This window comes from Podarcis muralis, chromosome 2 (genome assembly GCF_964188315.1).
Source record: "Podarcis muralis chromosome 2, rPodMur119.hap1.1, whole genome shotgun sequence".
Lineage (NCBI taxonomy): Eukaryota > Metazoa > Chordata > Lepidosauria > Squamata > Lacertidae > Podarcis > Podarcis muralis.
The window spans coordinates 53,675,328-53,691,841 of record NC_135656.1 but is presented as its reverse complement, the minus strand read 5'-3'; the positions used below and the strand labels follow the sequence as shown (position 1 = coordinate 53,691,841).

General features: G+C 39.5%; 1 protein-coding gene across 2 annotated transcripts in view; it reads right to left on the bottom strand.

Moving 5' to 3' along the window:
• Nucleotides 1-16,514, bottom strand: part of LARS1 (leucyl-tRNA synthetase 1) — a 44,871-nt gene that overhangs the window by 16,069 nt on the left and 12,288 nt on the right. For both annotated transcript variants that reach the window (XM_028717910.2, XM_028717909.2), the window contains exons 5-20: nucleotides 16,240-16,374; nucleotides 15,874-16,035; nucleotides 15,263-15,375; nucleotides 14,454-14,517; nucleotides 13,884-13,951; nucleotides 13,298-13,523; nucleotides 12,686-12,773; nucleotides 11,383-11,459; nucleotides 10,635-10,688; nucleotides 9,098-9,238; nucleotides 6,851-6,928; nucleotides 5,454-5,539; nucleotides 5,307-5,372; nucleotides 5,135-5,217; nucleotides 4,322-4,460; nucleotides 772-984 (exon numbers count right to left, since the gene is read on the bottom strand). In XM_028717910.2, the coding sequence (XP_028573743.2) occupies nucleotides 772-984; nucleotides 4,322-4,460; nucleotides 5,135-5,217; nucleotides 5,307-5,372; nucleotides 5,454-5,539; nucleotides 6,851-6,928; nucleotides 9,098-9,238; nucleotides 10,635-10,688; nucleotides 11,383-11,459; nucleotides 12,686-12,773; nucleotides 13,298-13,523; nucleotides 13,884-13,951; nucleotides 14,454-14,517; nucleotides 15,263-15,375; nucleotides 15,874-16,035; nucleotides 16,240-16,374 (1,793 nt within the window). The remainder of the gene's footprint in view (nucleotides 1-771; nucleotides 985-4,321; nucleotides 4,461-5,134; nucleotides 5,218-5,306; nucleotides 5,373-5,453; nucleotides 5,540-6,850; nucleotides 6,929-9,097; nucleotides 9,239-10,634; nucleotides 10,689-11,382; nucleotides 11,460-12,685; nucleotides 12,774-13,297; nucleotides 13,524-13,883; nucleotides 13,952-14,453; nucleotides 14,518-15,262; nucleotides 15,376-15,873; nucleotides 16,036-16,239; nucleotides 16,375-16,514) is intronic.

Genomic DNA, 16,514 nt, shown 5'->3' with positions numbered 1-16,514 from the left:
GAAACCCTTGGTTGTTCTGGAGGCTTCCTTCATTCCACCCAGGGAAACTACAAAAATTAGAATAAAGCTTTGCTGTGGTTTGTATGATGCTTGTTCTTAAAACTTTGACTGCATATCCTCCAAGATGGAAGGGCCAGAAAACATTTATTTATTTTTATATATGTGTCCAGTTCACAACATACATATTCTGCAACACACTCTGAACACTGAGCTCTTGAAAATAGTGTAAGACGGTGAGCATCCCAAGGCACCCAGGTAGTGAAGTGAGGCTTATCCAAATCAATCAAGGCACACTGTCTGGAGGGCACCTGGGAAACCAAATTCCTTGAGGCCTAGCAATCTTTTGACCCTGAAGACATTCAGGCTTGTGGACAAGCAACTATGACAGGCCCTCCTCGGTGCACATTGAAGGCTGTTGGCAATGAACAGTGCAAGACACACTACTCTTCTTAGGCTTGGAGCCAGAGTGAGGACAACCCATCTGGGAGGCAGCAGGAGATAGCCATTCCCAAAGCCTCAATTAAGTGTTAGTTAATCTGCATTGTATAACTGGAGGGAAGAATGATCAAATCGAGGCTCAGGTGCCTATTAGCTGTTGAATAAAGTTATAGCCATGTTTTAATCCCACACAGATCTTGCAAATGTCTCTTCCTCTGTACAGGAGCAATTCACTTTCAGGCCTCAGATGAACTCAAAAGAGGTCTGCAATGAAGACTTATTGTGACTGTGTGTCTGGCTGCAGCTAAAGATTTGAAAGTACTTCAAACCAACCTCTGATCTGGCCACATGGCCACATGATTATAAAGGTAGTATGACAAGTGATTCGGAACAAGGTCCTTGCCCGAAGCACGCAGATCCACTGGATACCAATACTCAAACTCCTGCTTCAGTTTATCCAAAGCTGCTTTGGGGATCTTTGTTGCTGGGAATGGCGCTGTCTTAAAGAAGATGTAGTCCCAAACCTCTTTGGACATCTGGTTTGCCCTGCATAGATTAGGACAAAAGTTATGCAGGGGAGAAATAGTGACAGTTATCTTAAGCATCTATTATGCTGCTAAGTATAAGTACTACAGTGTATACAGAACAAAGTATACAGTGGTACCTTAGTTCTCAAACGCCTTGGTACTCAAACAACTTGGAACCCAAACACTGCAAACCCGGAAGTAAATGTTCCGGTTTGCAAACCTTTTTCAGAAGCCGAACGTGCTCCGTTTTGAGTGTTACACTTCTGATTTGAGTGTTACGCTGAAGTCTGTATATTTTTGCTATTTATTTTGCATTTTTGTTTTTGCGGCTCTTTTTTGTTGTTTTTGCTGACTGTGTGGAACCCAGTTCAGCTACTGATTGATTGCGTGACTGCAGTACAGTGGTACCTCGGGTTAAATACTTATTTCATTCCAGAGGTCCGCTCTTAACCTGAAACTGTTCTTAACCTGAAGCACCACTTTAGCTAATGGGGCCTCCTGCTGCCGCCGCGTCACCACCGTGCAATTTCTATTCTCATCCTGAAGCAAAGTTCTTAACCAGAGGTACTATTTCTGGATTAGCGGAGTCTGTAACCTGAAGCGTATGTAACCTGAAGCGTATGTAACCTGAAGCGTATGTAACCTGAAGCGTATGTAACCCGAGGTACCACTGTACATTATTTATTGCTTTCATTTTATGGATCAATGGTCTCATTAGATAGTAAAATTCACGTTAAATTGCATGTTTGAGGGGTTGTTTCTAAAAGTCTGGAATGGATTAATCCATTCTGCATTACTTTCTATGGGAAAGCATGCCTTGGTTTTGGAACGCTTTGGTTTTGGAATGGACTTCCAGAATGAATTAAGTTTGAGAACCAGGGTACCACTGCACAAAGCTCTGCATCTACATTCTACTAGGCTGCTCAGTTACACATAGTATGACATAAGCCTTCTACATTCATGAACCACCACAGGGCTGAGGAAGCTGTGGCTGTGCAGATGTCTCAGTCTAGTCTACAACTCCCATCATCCTTGGCCACTGGCCATGCTGGTTGGGCCTGAGGGGAGCTGGAGTCCACAATACTTGGAGGGCCACAGGTTTCACAAACCAGCACTACCTTGACAATACATTTTTCCTGTCCTCGTTCTTTTTTTAAAAGTAATACTGACAGGAGAAAACAAGTTAAAGGTTGTAATCCAGAAAAAAGCCAGTTTAGCATTTCTCATCAAGCTCCTAAATGAACCAGTTATAGCTAGGCTGATTGATGGGTTTAAGACAGACGTTGCCAAGTTAGAGTATGGATCAGAATCGAGAGATTACCCCCTTGACTCCACAAACTAGAAATAGTGGGTGAACATTTCAACTAGTAACAAATCTCATTAATGTGCCATCAATATAGCACACATTGGGTTGACTGTAGAGACAAAGTACTACCTGCAAACCAAGACTCCTATTCATTTTTATTTATTTGTTAAATATTTACACCGCTTTTCATCTGAATATCTCAGGGTAGTTCAAAGCATAAAAATACAGAATACATTTTGAACCTGGGCTGCAGCCACACTAGACCTGATGCCAAGATCTGCCATTGAGAATAGAGTTCACACATGTGGGAACACTCGGTTACCATTCCAGGTTTGCACCTCATTAATAGTAAAAGTTATTGGTTTTATTTATTTTTTCAAAGCCATATTTGAAAATGTTTGTTTTTTTTCCAGTTTGAGGTATGAAAATACCTGCCCCCCCATTCCAAGTATAATGTATATGGGGAAAATATACAACTGTAAATTTCCTTGTGTCCAGAATTAAGAGTCACATACAGATTGAGTGGTGACTCATATGGGCAAGTTTCACAAGAGCCTCTGCCTGTTCAAGGGGCTTTGCCCTGTCTCCTCCCCCTATGTGCCACCCCAAATTGGCTTGGGGCAGTTCAAGAGAACCCCCAGAATAGTGCACATGGGGGTTAGGGGGAATCATTCTGTCTGGCAAGCTCACACGCTTTCGCAGATGCTAAATTCAATAGAGCCACACTGAATTCCACCCTATGTCTTGACTTGAGCCATACGTACATTCTTTGAAAATGTTATTAAAGAAGTTGCTTGGATTAACCTTAACTCAATTTTCTATTTCCCTTTAGAAATTTAATCAGCAAATTTGAATTAAGACATCAAATGCAATGGAAGGGTTTGCATAATGACTTCTTAGATAGCCACAAACTTTGACTAGAGCAATGGGAGCAAAGGGCAGTGCTCCTGTGAAGCTAAAATTCTGTTCATTTCACTCTGCTATTTCTAATGAGAGAAAAAGTGAGCCAGACAACTGCTATGCAGTCCAATTAAGAGTTCAGAGGAAAGACTCACCAGACACTACGCTGCCTTAAAAAGATTATTCCTATGAAAAATAGCGCTCATTTGAACCAATCCTCCTGTCTTCAGTTACCTTCAGGTTTAAAAAAGGAAGGAGGGTGCTGGAATATTGCTAGGATTTCCATTTCTAAAGCATTCATCTGTGGCTTCACCCAGAGAAGATATGCTCCACCTTCATCTAGTTAACTTCCCAATTTAAAAGTGCAATTGACCACAGCAGTAACCACTGCATAATCGACCACAGCAGTAACCTCATTAGAAAGAGACATTTTGAAGCAGGAAGACAGGAGCTAGTTAACATTCTATACTGAATACAAAACTATAATCCTTCATCTTGTATGCCACAGAAGACTAACCTTAAGTTTAAGAGAAGCAATAATGCTGGAAGGTCAAATTAGACAATTTGGTATTGAGAAAATTGCTTGAAGAAAGAGTTTTGATCATAGAACAAGGATGGGGAACCTGTGCCCTTTCAGAGGTTGATGAACTCCCAAATCTCATCATCCCCATCCAACATAACCAATAGTCAAGGACTATGGGAGTTGTGGTCCAGCAACATATGAAGGACCACAGGTTCCCCATGCCTTTGCTAGAGGTTCTATAATAGCCTTTATATCTGAAGATATATCTACCGTACTGAATGCATAGTGGTGGACTACATAAGCAGTTAACGGGATAGTTAACCTCAACTATTTATGATTGCAGACAGATTGCCAGGAAGGTGAAGATTAGCCATCTGGTTCTCTTTTCAGACACTTTTTTCATTTCCTGGGGAAACAGAACTAACATTAAAAATCAGGGTGGTTTCTGATAACCATTTTTTCTAACTATGTGGCAGTTTACAGTTGTCCTGCAAAGAATCAAATTCATACCAGACTCCTCACCTGGTACACAGTGTGAATCAACAAGAAGACGCTATAATTATGGCAGGGATTTATCTATAATTTTATTATATAAAACACTATACCCTGAGAAACTTTCCTTCTCACCTGATCCCTAATGGAGACTGTCCTTGTCCACGGAGATTACCCTGTTGGAGGAGATGAGCAACCGTATAGTAAGCCATGTAGATAGTGGAATCGGAGAGAGATTCGATCAACCATTGCTCATCCCAAGGCAAACGTGTGCCTAAAAATATAACAAAATAAATTATTTGTGTTGTAGTCAGCACATTCCTTAGTTGTCAACAAAAACATGCTTAAGAGCCTTTTTACATTTTATATTAAAGCAATTCATATTTATCAGCTTGTCTCTGTAGGCAGCCATTAGTATGGTAAACTGTGACTCACTCAACATCTTAGAAATTGAGGTACACCTGCAAGGAGCATCCTTGAGTTTTTCAGGGAGTGACACTTGGGGGCCCTATCCCAAGCTACTTCTGAATCAATACAGTGGACGCTTGGATTGTGACCGTGATCCGTGTGGGATGCACGTTCGCAACCCACAGAGTTCGCAACCCGCATCTGCACATCTGCACACGCACGGGTTACAATTCGGAGCTTCCTGTTCCGGTACTTCCGGGTTTCGGCAGTCCGCAACCCGAAAAAATGCAACCTGAAGCAGCTGTAACCTGAGCTATGACTGTACTCCTCACTGGAGTTATATGAATCTCTAGAATATGCATCTACGTGGAAAAGTGAGGTGCGCCTTGATTTCAACTCATCGCAGATGTTAATTTTTCTGAGTATGTTGTCTCTATGGGAATCAGCTGTTGCAGATATGCTTTAAAAAACATTTAGAATATTAAATTGCTCCCATAGCCAAGAGTTCCCAATTAAACAACAGGAAAAGTTTTATCCTACCTAATCCATATGTCCTTGAACAGGCATGTTCTTGCAACCAATCTAGGGTGGCTTCAAAATTTCTTCGTGTCTCATCACCAAACCTGAAAAAAGCAAGATAATTAACCCTTGCTGTCTCTTCCTGGGTTTATGTCAGCCCACATCTACCTTGCCCCTATCCCCGACAACTTACGTCTCAAGGTTTTTCAAACATTCAAAAGTTTGTCGCTTCCAGTTTTCTTCACCATAGTCCAAGTACCTAAAAATCAGACAAAATGACTTAGAATGAAGGGCAGTGAGGGATACAACTAACTTGGCTCCATCTTTCCTTTCAACTCACCATTGGTCACAAAGAGCCACCACACACTCATCTGCAGATCTAGATATGACTTGTTTCTCTGGCTCCATATAAACCATTGCTTCATGCTAAATAAAGAAAAGGGTGGGATTACAATGCTGGGACAAAAAAAGGAAATATTTATGAAATAGGGAAGTAGCTTTAGCCGTGCAACTATCCTGAATTCCATTTGACTAATAATAGCAATTTAATAATCCAAACCTATGCTCACCAGTTCTGTTGGAAGAGCAGACAGGGACAGAGTTTATTTAATTTCTGTGGCACAAGAGTGGGAATATGCTCAGCAATAGTTAGGGCAGTTCAAGGAAGCAGCTACCTAACTGTGGCAACTCAATTGTCCCATGTGCATGGCTTTCAACTCATGCTTGACTGTTCCTTTGTCTATACAATGGGACTCATTGTCATTACATGACTATATTATGGAGCTTTATTTTCTACAACCTGGACCATCCAGAGCAAACGCTTTACTGATGCAATAAAAATAATTCCACAATCAAGAAAATCTCAAAAAGATGGACAGCATCAAGCCAATGGAACAAAAGTCATGATTCTCCGTACTTCAGCTGCCCCCTTGTGAAAGAACTGTGCAAGTACACGAAATTTAACCACTGTATGGTACGATAGGAAGAATTCAAAATTGCAGAGCAATCTAAAGCCCAAGTGAAGCAACAATAGGGCATGATGGAGCAGTGGAACCAACAGAGCATCCCCAGCCCCTTTGCTCACACTAGATGGGACAGAAGGCAGGGGCGTAGGCAAAAGCTTGTTCCAGGTTATGCCAGCATGTCTCTGGCACAGATATTGGGCCTAGATCAGGCCTGAAACTGTGGGGGGTAGCTCAGAGGCCTAAGGATCCCAAGCTAGCCCAACACCCTGTTTGGGGGCTTTCTACCCATCTGCACTTTTGGTGGGTAGAAATGGGGAGTTCTGTGCTGACATAGGCCAGTGGACTGCAGGAAGGAAGACCTCCACCCCATCAGTTCCCTGCCCCCATGGTCTTTCCTTTTCAAAACTTTATAGGGACAGAAATGTCACCACGCCACAGTCCGCTCTTCTCCAATACGCCTAAACAGTTACTTTCAAAGCCACAAATCTTGCCTTTAGTAAACAGATAAGGATTAGTTCACTAAAGAAAATAGCAAGCTCTGCAGGATTCAAAGCACCCATCTAAATAAAGCAGCTATTTCTATTTGACAGGTCAAGCATAATAATTTCTCTTTTGCAACAAAACCAAAACACTTGACTTAGTGCTGCTTAGTTTCACGTGGCTACGATTGTGTTTCAAAAAATCAAGCTGTGCTCTGTAGAGACAAGCAAGCAAAAACTGTGTTGTGGAAGCCACTGTATAATCTTAAAATACAATACAAACCACTACACACATTGTCTACCATCTTCCTCTGAATAAGCTTCTTGACATCCTGCACCTTCTGGCCTTTGAATCCCTCCACGAGCATTATCTGAAAAGGGAAGTCATTGCAGAGATTACAAACTGCTTTAGAAGTTCAGCTTATATGTGAGGAAGGTGGTCACCATCCCTTTTCCTCCTAGAGGATGCCTGCAAGAAACCCACATAAATCCAATAATTGTAAATGAATCGGTGGTTTTAATCCTAGAAATTTTATCTCCTGACCTCAAAAGCGAAATAACTCTTCAAAACAGAGTACATCAAAGGAGATAGATAGATAGATAGATAGATAGATAGATAGATAGATAGATAGATAGATGTGTGTGTGCAAAATGGCAGCAAAATTTTTTTCATTCATTCATTCATTCATAAAGCACCTCTGATATGTGGATAACACTTCACAAAGAACAGATATGACCGGTCCTTACCCCAAGAGGCCTGCAATCTAGAACAGACACAGAGAAACAACAGAAGAAGGGGACAAGGTGTGGACAGGCAGTAGAGGACCACAGAATTTCAATTAAGCTGCCTGTAATAAGGAATTTCAATTTTTTAATTTTTAGAATACCCGTGTGCAATTTTTTTAAAAAACACACACACTTGATAAATTTTCCCATGAGTAAATCAGAGTTTAGCTTTATAGCCTTAAATGTGAATGGACAAAGCTATTCTAAGAACAGAGTCAAATGTATACAGGGATGTCTAATTTACATGTCTGATGAAAGCAAGCCATTACTCTTCAAGAAGACACATCTGTTTACGATACTTGAAAACCCCCTGGGTAAATCAATCTCTAGTAGTCTTGAATATCTAGCCTCTTTTAATAAGAAGACAAAAGGTGTTGGACATACTTTGTTATGGAAAAGTAATAGGAGTTTAAAAAGGAGCTTCAGTGGGAGAGCACATGCCTTGCGGGCATAAGAGGTTTGGTTACAGAGTTGGCATCTCTGGTTAAAAGGTTGACTACCTGAAATACAGCTGCCACTCCTCATGTGAAAATAATCTTTCACTCACATACAAGTGTTTGTCGTACATAACTCTAGGGCACTGAGCAAGAAAAGTTAAAAGAAATGCTTTAGTTGCACTTACACATTTGTAAGCATGAGAACTGCCATAAAACCTATCTATATAGTACTTCATGAATCTTTTGCTAGTGCTTGTGTTTGCAAATCACTAGGATTTTTTCCCCCTTCCACTAAGTTTTCTGGATCCAACCTTCCCTTAGATTCAACAGAAGGCAATTTTTGAGAAGTATCCCTAAATCCAAACAGGTCAAAGTCTGAAAATCGCCTAAAATGAATGAAGCCTAGCCAGTCCATACATACCAAATACAGTGGTACCTCAGAAGTTGAACGGAATCCATTCCGGAAGTCTGTTCGAGTTCCAAAACATTCAGAAACCAAGGCACGACTTCCAATTGACTGCAGGAAGCTCCTGCAGCCAATTGGAAGCTGTGAAAGTCACGTTGGACATTTGGGTTCCAAAGAATGTTCGCAACGCAGAACACTCACTTCTAGGTTTGTGGCGTTTGGGAGTCAAAACGTTAGACTCGCAAGGCGTTCAGGATCCAAGGTATGGACTGTACCAGTTACAGATTAGTTATGTATCCAAAGGAACAGACAGAGACCAAAAGAGAACAGGACAAGTCTTGCATTCAGTGAAACAAACCATAAAGTGAATTAGCTTTCCCAACCTGGTGCCCTTCCAGATGCTTTGGACTAGAACTCCCAGCGCCCTGACCATTGCCTAGCTGAGGCGAGTCCAAAACAAGTTGGGAAAGGCTGTAGTAAATAAAGAAAATGGTGTGTTCAAATCCACTGAGTCACCAAGCAATCAGAGTTGGGATGAATTCCTTTTCACCCTTATACAGTGGTACCTCAGGTTACATATGCTTCAGGTTACAGACGCTTCAGGTTACAGACTCTGCTAACCCAGAAATAGTACCTCGGGTTAAGAACTTTGCTTCAGGATGAGAACAGAAATCGTGCGGCGGCGGCGCAGCGGCAGCAGGAGGCCCCATTAGCTAAAGTGGTGCTTCAGGTTAATAACAGTTTCAGGTTAAGAATAGACCTCCAGAACGAATTAAGTTCCTAACCTGATGTACCACTGTATTTTAAAAAGCAGAGGTGGTGACATACAAACATCTCTACAAAAAAAAAAGAAAAAAAATTCACTTCTGTAACACACACACCCTCTTGTGAAATCTTAATTTTTTACTTACTCCTTCATAAAATCCTTTCAGGTATAATCTTTCCTTGGCTTCTGCAAGTTTCTCTCTGTCATTTTGACTCTGGATTTTCAGCTCGTCACAGATCAACGGAGCAGAAAGGTTGCCATAGCCAGGGATCTCAATGATGGGCACCTGGGAATAGCACATAGCATTGTAAAATAGTTGTTTTCAATCATGCAAGTAAATCAAAGAGTTTTGCAGGGGATTCAACCGTGACTCCAAAAGCCTCCAAAGAAAAGGGATCTTCATTTTATGGTTTTTCAACAGTATGTGCATTGTTTACTGTCTGAAGGGCAGGGAATGTAAACTATGTGGAGTGGGGAGAGAGAAAATAAAGTGAAGCCTGTTTAATTCCATCTATATGCAAGGTTCTCACACCTATATGACAGATGGGCAGAATATTATATGCTGAATTTCGGGTTTGTCTGCTATACCAAAGTTGGGTTTTGCTTCTTAAACCTGTTGCTCCTCAGTGATCAAAGGTTCACTGGACTTATTGAGGCAATTAATTTTACATGCATTGGCTTCAAAAGTTATCCAATAGGCACCCAGTTCTCAATTTTGCATCAAAAGCACAGCTGCCTGGCCTGTGCCTGCAACATGCAAGTAACAACAAAATACATAATCAAAGCGAAGCCAAAGATCAGACAGCCGGATCTGACTTTCAGATGGAGTCACACAGCTGTGCATTTCTCCTTAAAGAATTAACAGGGCTGACTCAGGCCTCCCGATAAGACTAGAAGGCAAGTCTATGGGATTCTCAAGGAGTCTCACAGCACCCCTGGCTGTGCAGTACTTTAGCAGGGCTAGAGCTATGACGTACGTAAAAGAAAAAGCAGACCAACACAAACACATAATTCCCTCAGATAACACAGGTGACCAACATGAACACCCAACTATGGGTGAGGTCAGTTTTTGGTTTGTTTTGCATTAAAAAACCTGCCAGATTTGCACTCCCCCCTAAAAAAAACCCCACAAACTGAAATAAATTTGTATTCTTCCAAATTTTGGAATCAAGTTCAAGTTCTCTGACCAAATACGGAATGTGTATACTAGAGGAAAGTGTACATTAAAATGAATATACTAATTTAAATTATATTAGGGGGAATAGCCTATAATACTGTGCATATCAGGCAAAATTGCAAAATTAGAATGTGTACAGAATTTGTACATTAGGAGAAATGCACACTAAAATGCTTCTCTTTTAAAATAATGCACACTGATGTGGAAATGTGTAAAACTCATATCTTTAGGCTCCAGGAAAAACATTCCTCTTCTCCCAGGCCTTTGGTTAATTAAATTATCTATGGCCTTTTAAATTATGTGTTGAGAGTTTCTTGTTTTTCTTTGTTGCTGTGGTATATTTTGTGTTTTTATATTGTAAACCTCCCTGTGATCCTCGAATAAAGGGAGATATAAAATTTTTAATAATAATAATAAACTGAACTAGAAAAATAAACAGAGAGAATATAAAGTGACAGCTTTGTCCATTCCAACACCCAACACAATCCTTCTCTGCTGCACTTACTGGTTCAAATGGCAGGACCATTTCATCTTTAATACCATACTTTGTTCGAAGTGCCTATGAAGAAATTGAAAACAAATATGAAAATCAAATCTACAAAATCCTGACAAACAGGTCTTGGCCCTTACTGCAAAATTTAATCAAGTCAATAATTTCATTAATGAACTGAACTTCTGATCAACTAAAAAAGTGCCTTGATTAACTAGAAAGCACATTACATTTAATGCAAGCAATTTAAAAAATTGCAGCTGCCAAGCACCATTTTAAAAGCAGGCATTTCCTCTCACACACACAGAGGGGAAAAAACCTATTTTAGTATAATGTCTGCCCCAAAACAAGCATGCATTATAAAGGAGCATATGCTTTTGTGCCTCCAAATAATTCTTTTTACTGTCATGCAGATGTATCAGAAATTAACTGATTCATCTTTTCATTAAAGAAATCTTAATTGATGCATTTACAGGTTTTATGAAGAGCTCGATTTTGCCCATTTTCATCGCCTTCTGATACCCTACACCAGCCTTTTCTTTCCAGTTATTGTTAGATTCCAACTCCCATTGACTCCAGATAGCATAATCAGAGATTATGGCAGTTGTACTCCAACAACACTTGGAGGGCACCAGGTTGCAGAAGGCTGTCATACCCAAATACATCTATTGTGTCTGCAAGAAACAGCTTGTGCTATCGCCTGTAGAAACTGTGGCCATCAGTTGCCAGCAAATTGAGGTTTTCCCAGGCTTAACCAGTTCACCTGTTTTTTCTTTAAGTCTCTCAGGGCTGCAATGTCATCTGGGGAATCGGACGGGACACTTGTGACAACTCCAGTGCCTTAGAAGCAGGAAACACATATTATCCCATTTGCATTTTTATGGCAAAATTCAGAATAAAAATGCAAAGTTAATTGCAAATATTCCAAAAGGTTTCTATGTGCATGTACCTCGCAAAAACAAATGCGTAAATCCAGTTAATGCTAATTAAAAATTAGCCACATCCTTTGACTAGAGCAGCAAGGGTGGGATTATTCCCATATTTCAGTCATACGGCTGAGTTAGCTTTTTAAAAGCAACTACAGCTCTTGCTTTAAGTTTACTTGGTGGTTTTCTGGCAGAATAAGTGGGCCAGCCTACAGCAGGTTAATTGTCTCTTCCACTCACCAAGGCAGGAACCACGTGATATGAATTTCATCGCTTCCTCCACTCATTCTTCCTTTTGTTAGTTATGTCTCCCTTGTTTACCTGTAGCCTTTAAAGTTACTTCTTTCACTTTACTGTTTTTTTTAATAAGTAATTTTCTCTGCAAGATACTATCTTTTCTCTAATGGGCTCTGTCATGGAAGTAAACGAATGGGAGAGGGAGGAGGAGTGGAGGAATTTACAAAATTATTGTTGCATGGTTCTTGCCTGGGTGAGTTGAAGAGCACAATTAACCTACCACAGGTTTCTCACATTCTGCCAGGAACAAGCATGGTTAACATTAACTATAGTTTGTTTGAAACAATCTGACTTGAAAATAAACTGCATTTAATGTCAACAACACAGCGCTGGTTTACACAAAACACTAAACCACAGTTAAGCAAAACTGAAAGCAAAAACTTCTGAACTCCTTTTTCCAGAAGTGTAGAAGGACGGGAAGGGAGAGGCATGTGAACCAGAAACCTGCCAATCTGGTACGCATCACGCTAAATGTTGGTTTAGTGCAGATGGAGAATTTCATTTGGTCTGCATTTTTCAGCAACCTGACCTAATTTGCACCTCCCAAACCCTTCAATTTCACACCTCTCCAGTTTTTGTGCTATAGTTCACAGCTTTAAAAAACATTACAAGGAATTTGAAAATTTCATATTTGAGGATAGAATACATTTAGAAATGTGTGTGAAATACATATTTAAATGTGTATCTTGTTATTAAACATGTGTTTAAATATGAATTTTCATACTGATTTTTTTAAAAAAAGAATTAATGCAGAAATGGGATAGAATGGGCTTACACCATGAGAAAATAATTATTTCTGCAAACAATATGCAACTGATGCAGAAGAAGGTGCAGCAACCTTACCTTTATCTTCTTTAATAGTCAACATAGGAAGAGTGTAGATAACTTTATAGGATGTTAGAGGGGCAGAGAGGGCAGCTCCAAGGATCTCCTACTCAAAAAAAGAAATATTTTTAAAGATGAGGTGACTCCCACATTATGGCCATAGGATCACTTACAAATGAAACATCCTAGTGCCTTCATTTACACAGAGTTTCTCTGAAACCAAGTCACAATATTTTACTTTTTGTGCTTACAAAAAGGTCAAATGCAGCAGAGAAATGCTAGGGAAGGCACGGAAACCAGACCACAACAGCTGAGTAAGGCATTAAGTAGCAGATTTCTGTTATATATGTATGCATACAAAACATACATTTTTGCAGTGCTATGCTTTTGTATGAGAATTTGCCCTTTAGCACGGTATCATTTTAACCACATGGTTCTGAAGATGACTCCACTTTTATTTTCAAGATTACGTGGAGATTCCAACAACATCTGGAGGGCTTGCTTAGCCATTTCTGCACTAGTGGAATTTGCAAGTTCCAAGTTAAACATTTCTCAAAGTTCGCCTGCCCGTATAAGGGCACATCCTCTGCCTCATGAATCACATTAACAATAGATGACACCATTGCTCACCTCTCCCATCAGCTCCTTCACGACTGGAACTACACCATTAGTTTTTGTAAAGCCCTGGTAGGACATATTCCTGGCAGCTCTCTGTGTGCAAATAAAAATATCCCCATTCAGGGTCTCAAAGCCAATATACTTCATATCAGGGCGAACCCAGCAATTAGTCTGCCCAAACATGGTCTCCGGTCTCAGAGTTGCAGCTACTAGGAAGATATTCTTTCCTTTAAGGCCACTGTGAAAAGAAAGGAGAAGTTGTCTAATAATAATAATAATAATAATAATAATAATAATAATAATTTAATAATAATTTATTATTTATACCCCGCCCATCTGGCTGAGTTTCCCCAGCCACTCCGGGCGGCTTCCAATCAAGTGTTAAAAACAATACAGCATTAAGAAAAGTATTTGAGGATATGACAATTCCCAAGGAAGTCCCCCAAGGGAAAACGTGTGAGGAGTTAAAACTATGTATTAGAAATTCTACCCCTTTATTTCTGACAGTTTCTATATAATAAATATAATCTATGAGATTCCTAATCAAATTAACCTCGCAATGCAAAAAAGACTTATTAGCCAAGATGCGGATAATTACCTTAGCTTTACAGGATAAGGTTCGACCACCTTCATTTTGATTAGTGTGTATTCTTGAGGTCCGACACCCTAAGAGACAATACATGAACAATAATGAGCACGCCACTTCCACTATTCAGTCTGATCAGATGCCCAGCGGCAAACTAGAATGGACTGCATGTCAGCAACTATCCCTATTAATTGACAGCAGTTAAGATAACCCATGATGTATCCTTTCTAAGATAAAACTTTCAGAAAGCTAAAATAAATAAGTGGGGATTGTGTGGAAAAATCTAACATAAAAATGCAAGCTTCCAGTTAAACAAATGCACTGGTCAAGATCTAAATAGATTGACCAATGGAATTTCTTATTTTTGTCCTTTTTTGCTCTCAATAAAAAACTTATTCCTGCTTCCATATCAAACTATTTCTACAAGACTTCTGTGCAGAATTTACCTAAACCCCTTTAGGTTCTCATTTAGATATTTAAATTAATTAAGTGAGGATTCAAATAGACTGTAAATGCTTTATTTTCTTCAGTCCAAATGCAGTATATCATTAGCAGTCAAATGAATCAAACATCCTTTGTTACCTCCCCGGTTTGCCTGTCATGATCCATGCATGGTTGTCCATCTTTTGGAGAATAAATGGTGTATCTAAAAGACAAATTAAATACATTATTTAGATAAGTGCAAGAGAGAATGAACAGGAAATCCTTTGTGTTTAGGTCACAATGCCAGCTTAAAATGAAATTCAGACGCTCTCAATGGTTTCCTCATAGCTGAATAATTTCAAGGAGAAAGCTACTATCTAGACAGGACTGAAGAGGGCACTGTTTCTTGTTTTCTATTTGGCTTTCACTTCCCACAGAAGATCCTCAATCTAAGTCAAAATACTTGGCTAACATAGGCTCTCTTTATTACTTTACTGAAATAGAATGCCATCTATCTAGTCAGTATAGAAGCAGGTGTATATCACATGACCACTCTGGTTCTCGTGGTGCAAAACAACAGCACCTGTACCAATATAATTAATGATCTACTCATTTACAAAATGCAGGATAATAATTTGCCATTTTGACAATTGCTTTTATTAATTTGATCATTTATTTTACTTCATTTGAAAAGGAAACTACTGATCATGTCAATAATTCTCATTTCATAAATGGGATAATTCAGTCAAAGTTTAAAGGTGCACATGTACTCTCCAACATTTGACAGAATTATCCACAAGCACTCACACCAAAGAAGCTATTGGCTATTGGACTGGTGAGCTCAGAAAGCCTATAATCAAAGAATTCCCCAGGCCACGTTTATGAAATGGTACACACTGCTAAGCAAGAGGATACGTCAATCAATTCTTCAAGTTTTATAGAACGAATATATTAAAGGACTATCTTACCGTTTCCCAAATTTAACTTTATTTCTTTCCCTCAGAGTTAGAAATTGCCATCGTACAAAAGAATCGTAATAGGGGTTGACATCAGTGGTGACAAAGGAGCGTCTCCAGTCTACCTAGAAGTTCATAAAAATGAGGAGTTGCATGATGTTCCAAAAGTTTATATGGAAACTCTGCGTCACCATCAAGAGTTCTCACAAATTGTGAAACTAATTCCAAGAGGACTTTAGAACCGCATCGCCTCCATTCTATGTGGCATGGCAAGATGAATATAAAAGCTAGGGGACTTTCAAAAACAAAAAGTCATATGCCATAGACATTAGTCGTTCAAAACGGAAAAAGTAAACGTTTCCAACTTCAGAATTCCTGCAACAATAACTGCTGATGTAACTCAATATTTCAAGGCTATTTCCCCTCTAAATAAGAACAACCAAAACATTTGCTATAAGTAGGCAGTTGTTTATGAAACACTGTTACAGCTGATGTCAAACTTTGTGACTCAACATTTTCTTTCTAAAAGATCTACAGCATAACATCACAGGGTCACTCAGAGGAAATAAATTAACCTAAGAGAAAGACTTTTTAAAAGTTATACTTTTAGAATAAACAAGTACCTTCAGTCCCATGCTCTTTAAATCTTGAATAGCCTGGGGTGGGAAATAATCAATCCAATGTTCAGCCTCTGAAAATTTCACTATTTCTTCATCAGAGAGACCTAAAGATTTCATGATCCCCCATTGATACTTTGAAGAGCCAGTCTTGGCAGCAGCCTTACTCTTCAAAGAAAATAAGAAAGCAAAGTAAATAGACAAAGTAAAGCAGACGAACTATGTCAGTTTTATTATATTCATAAGTGTAGCATGAACATGCCCATTAATTTTTTGCACATTTATGGGCGATATATGCAAGTCTACATCGGTACCCCGAGATGCAAACAATCTTACAACTGCACCATAAAGCATTTATATTTTAAATTATACCTTTTTGCCTTTAGCTTTGTCTTTGATGACCACTTCTTCCCCCTTTGGCACTTCCTCTTCCTCCTCCTCTTCATCGGGGAATTCTGGTGGACAGCCATACAGCTCCATTTCTCTTTTCAACTTATCAGCACATGCCTATGGGAAAATCCAGAGTGACTCAGTTAGTATAGATGGATCAATGATTCAACCATGCAAGGCTTGGGATAAAATATTTTGGCAATTCCAAACTTGCTGCCAAAAAGAAAAGCCAGGTGTCAGGATGCTGATTAATATTT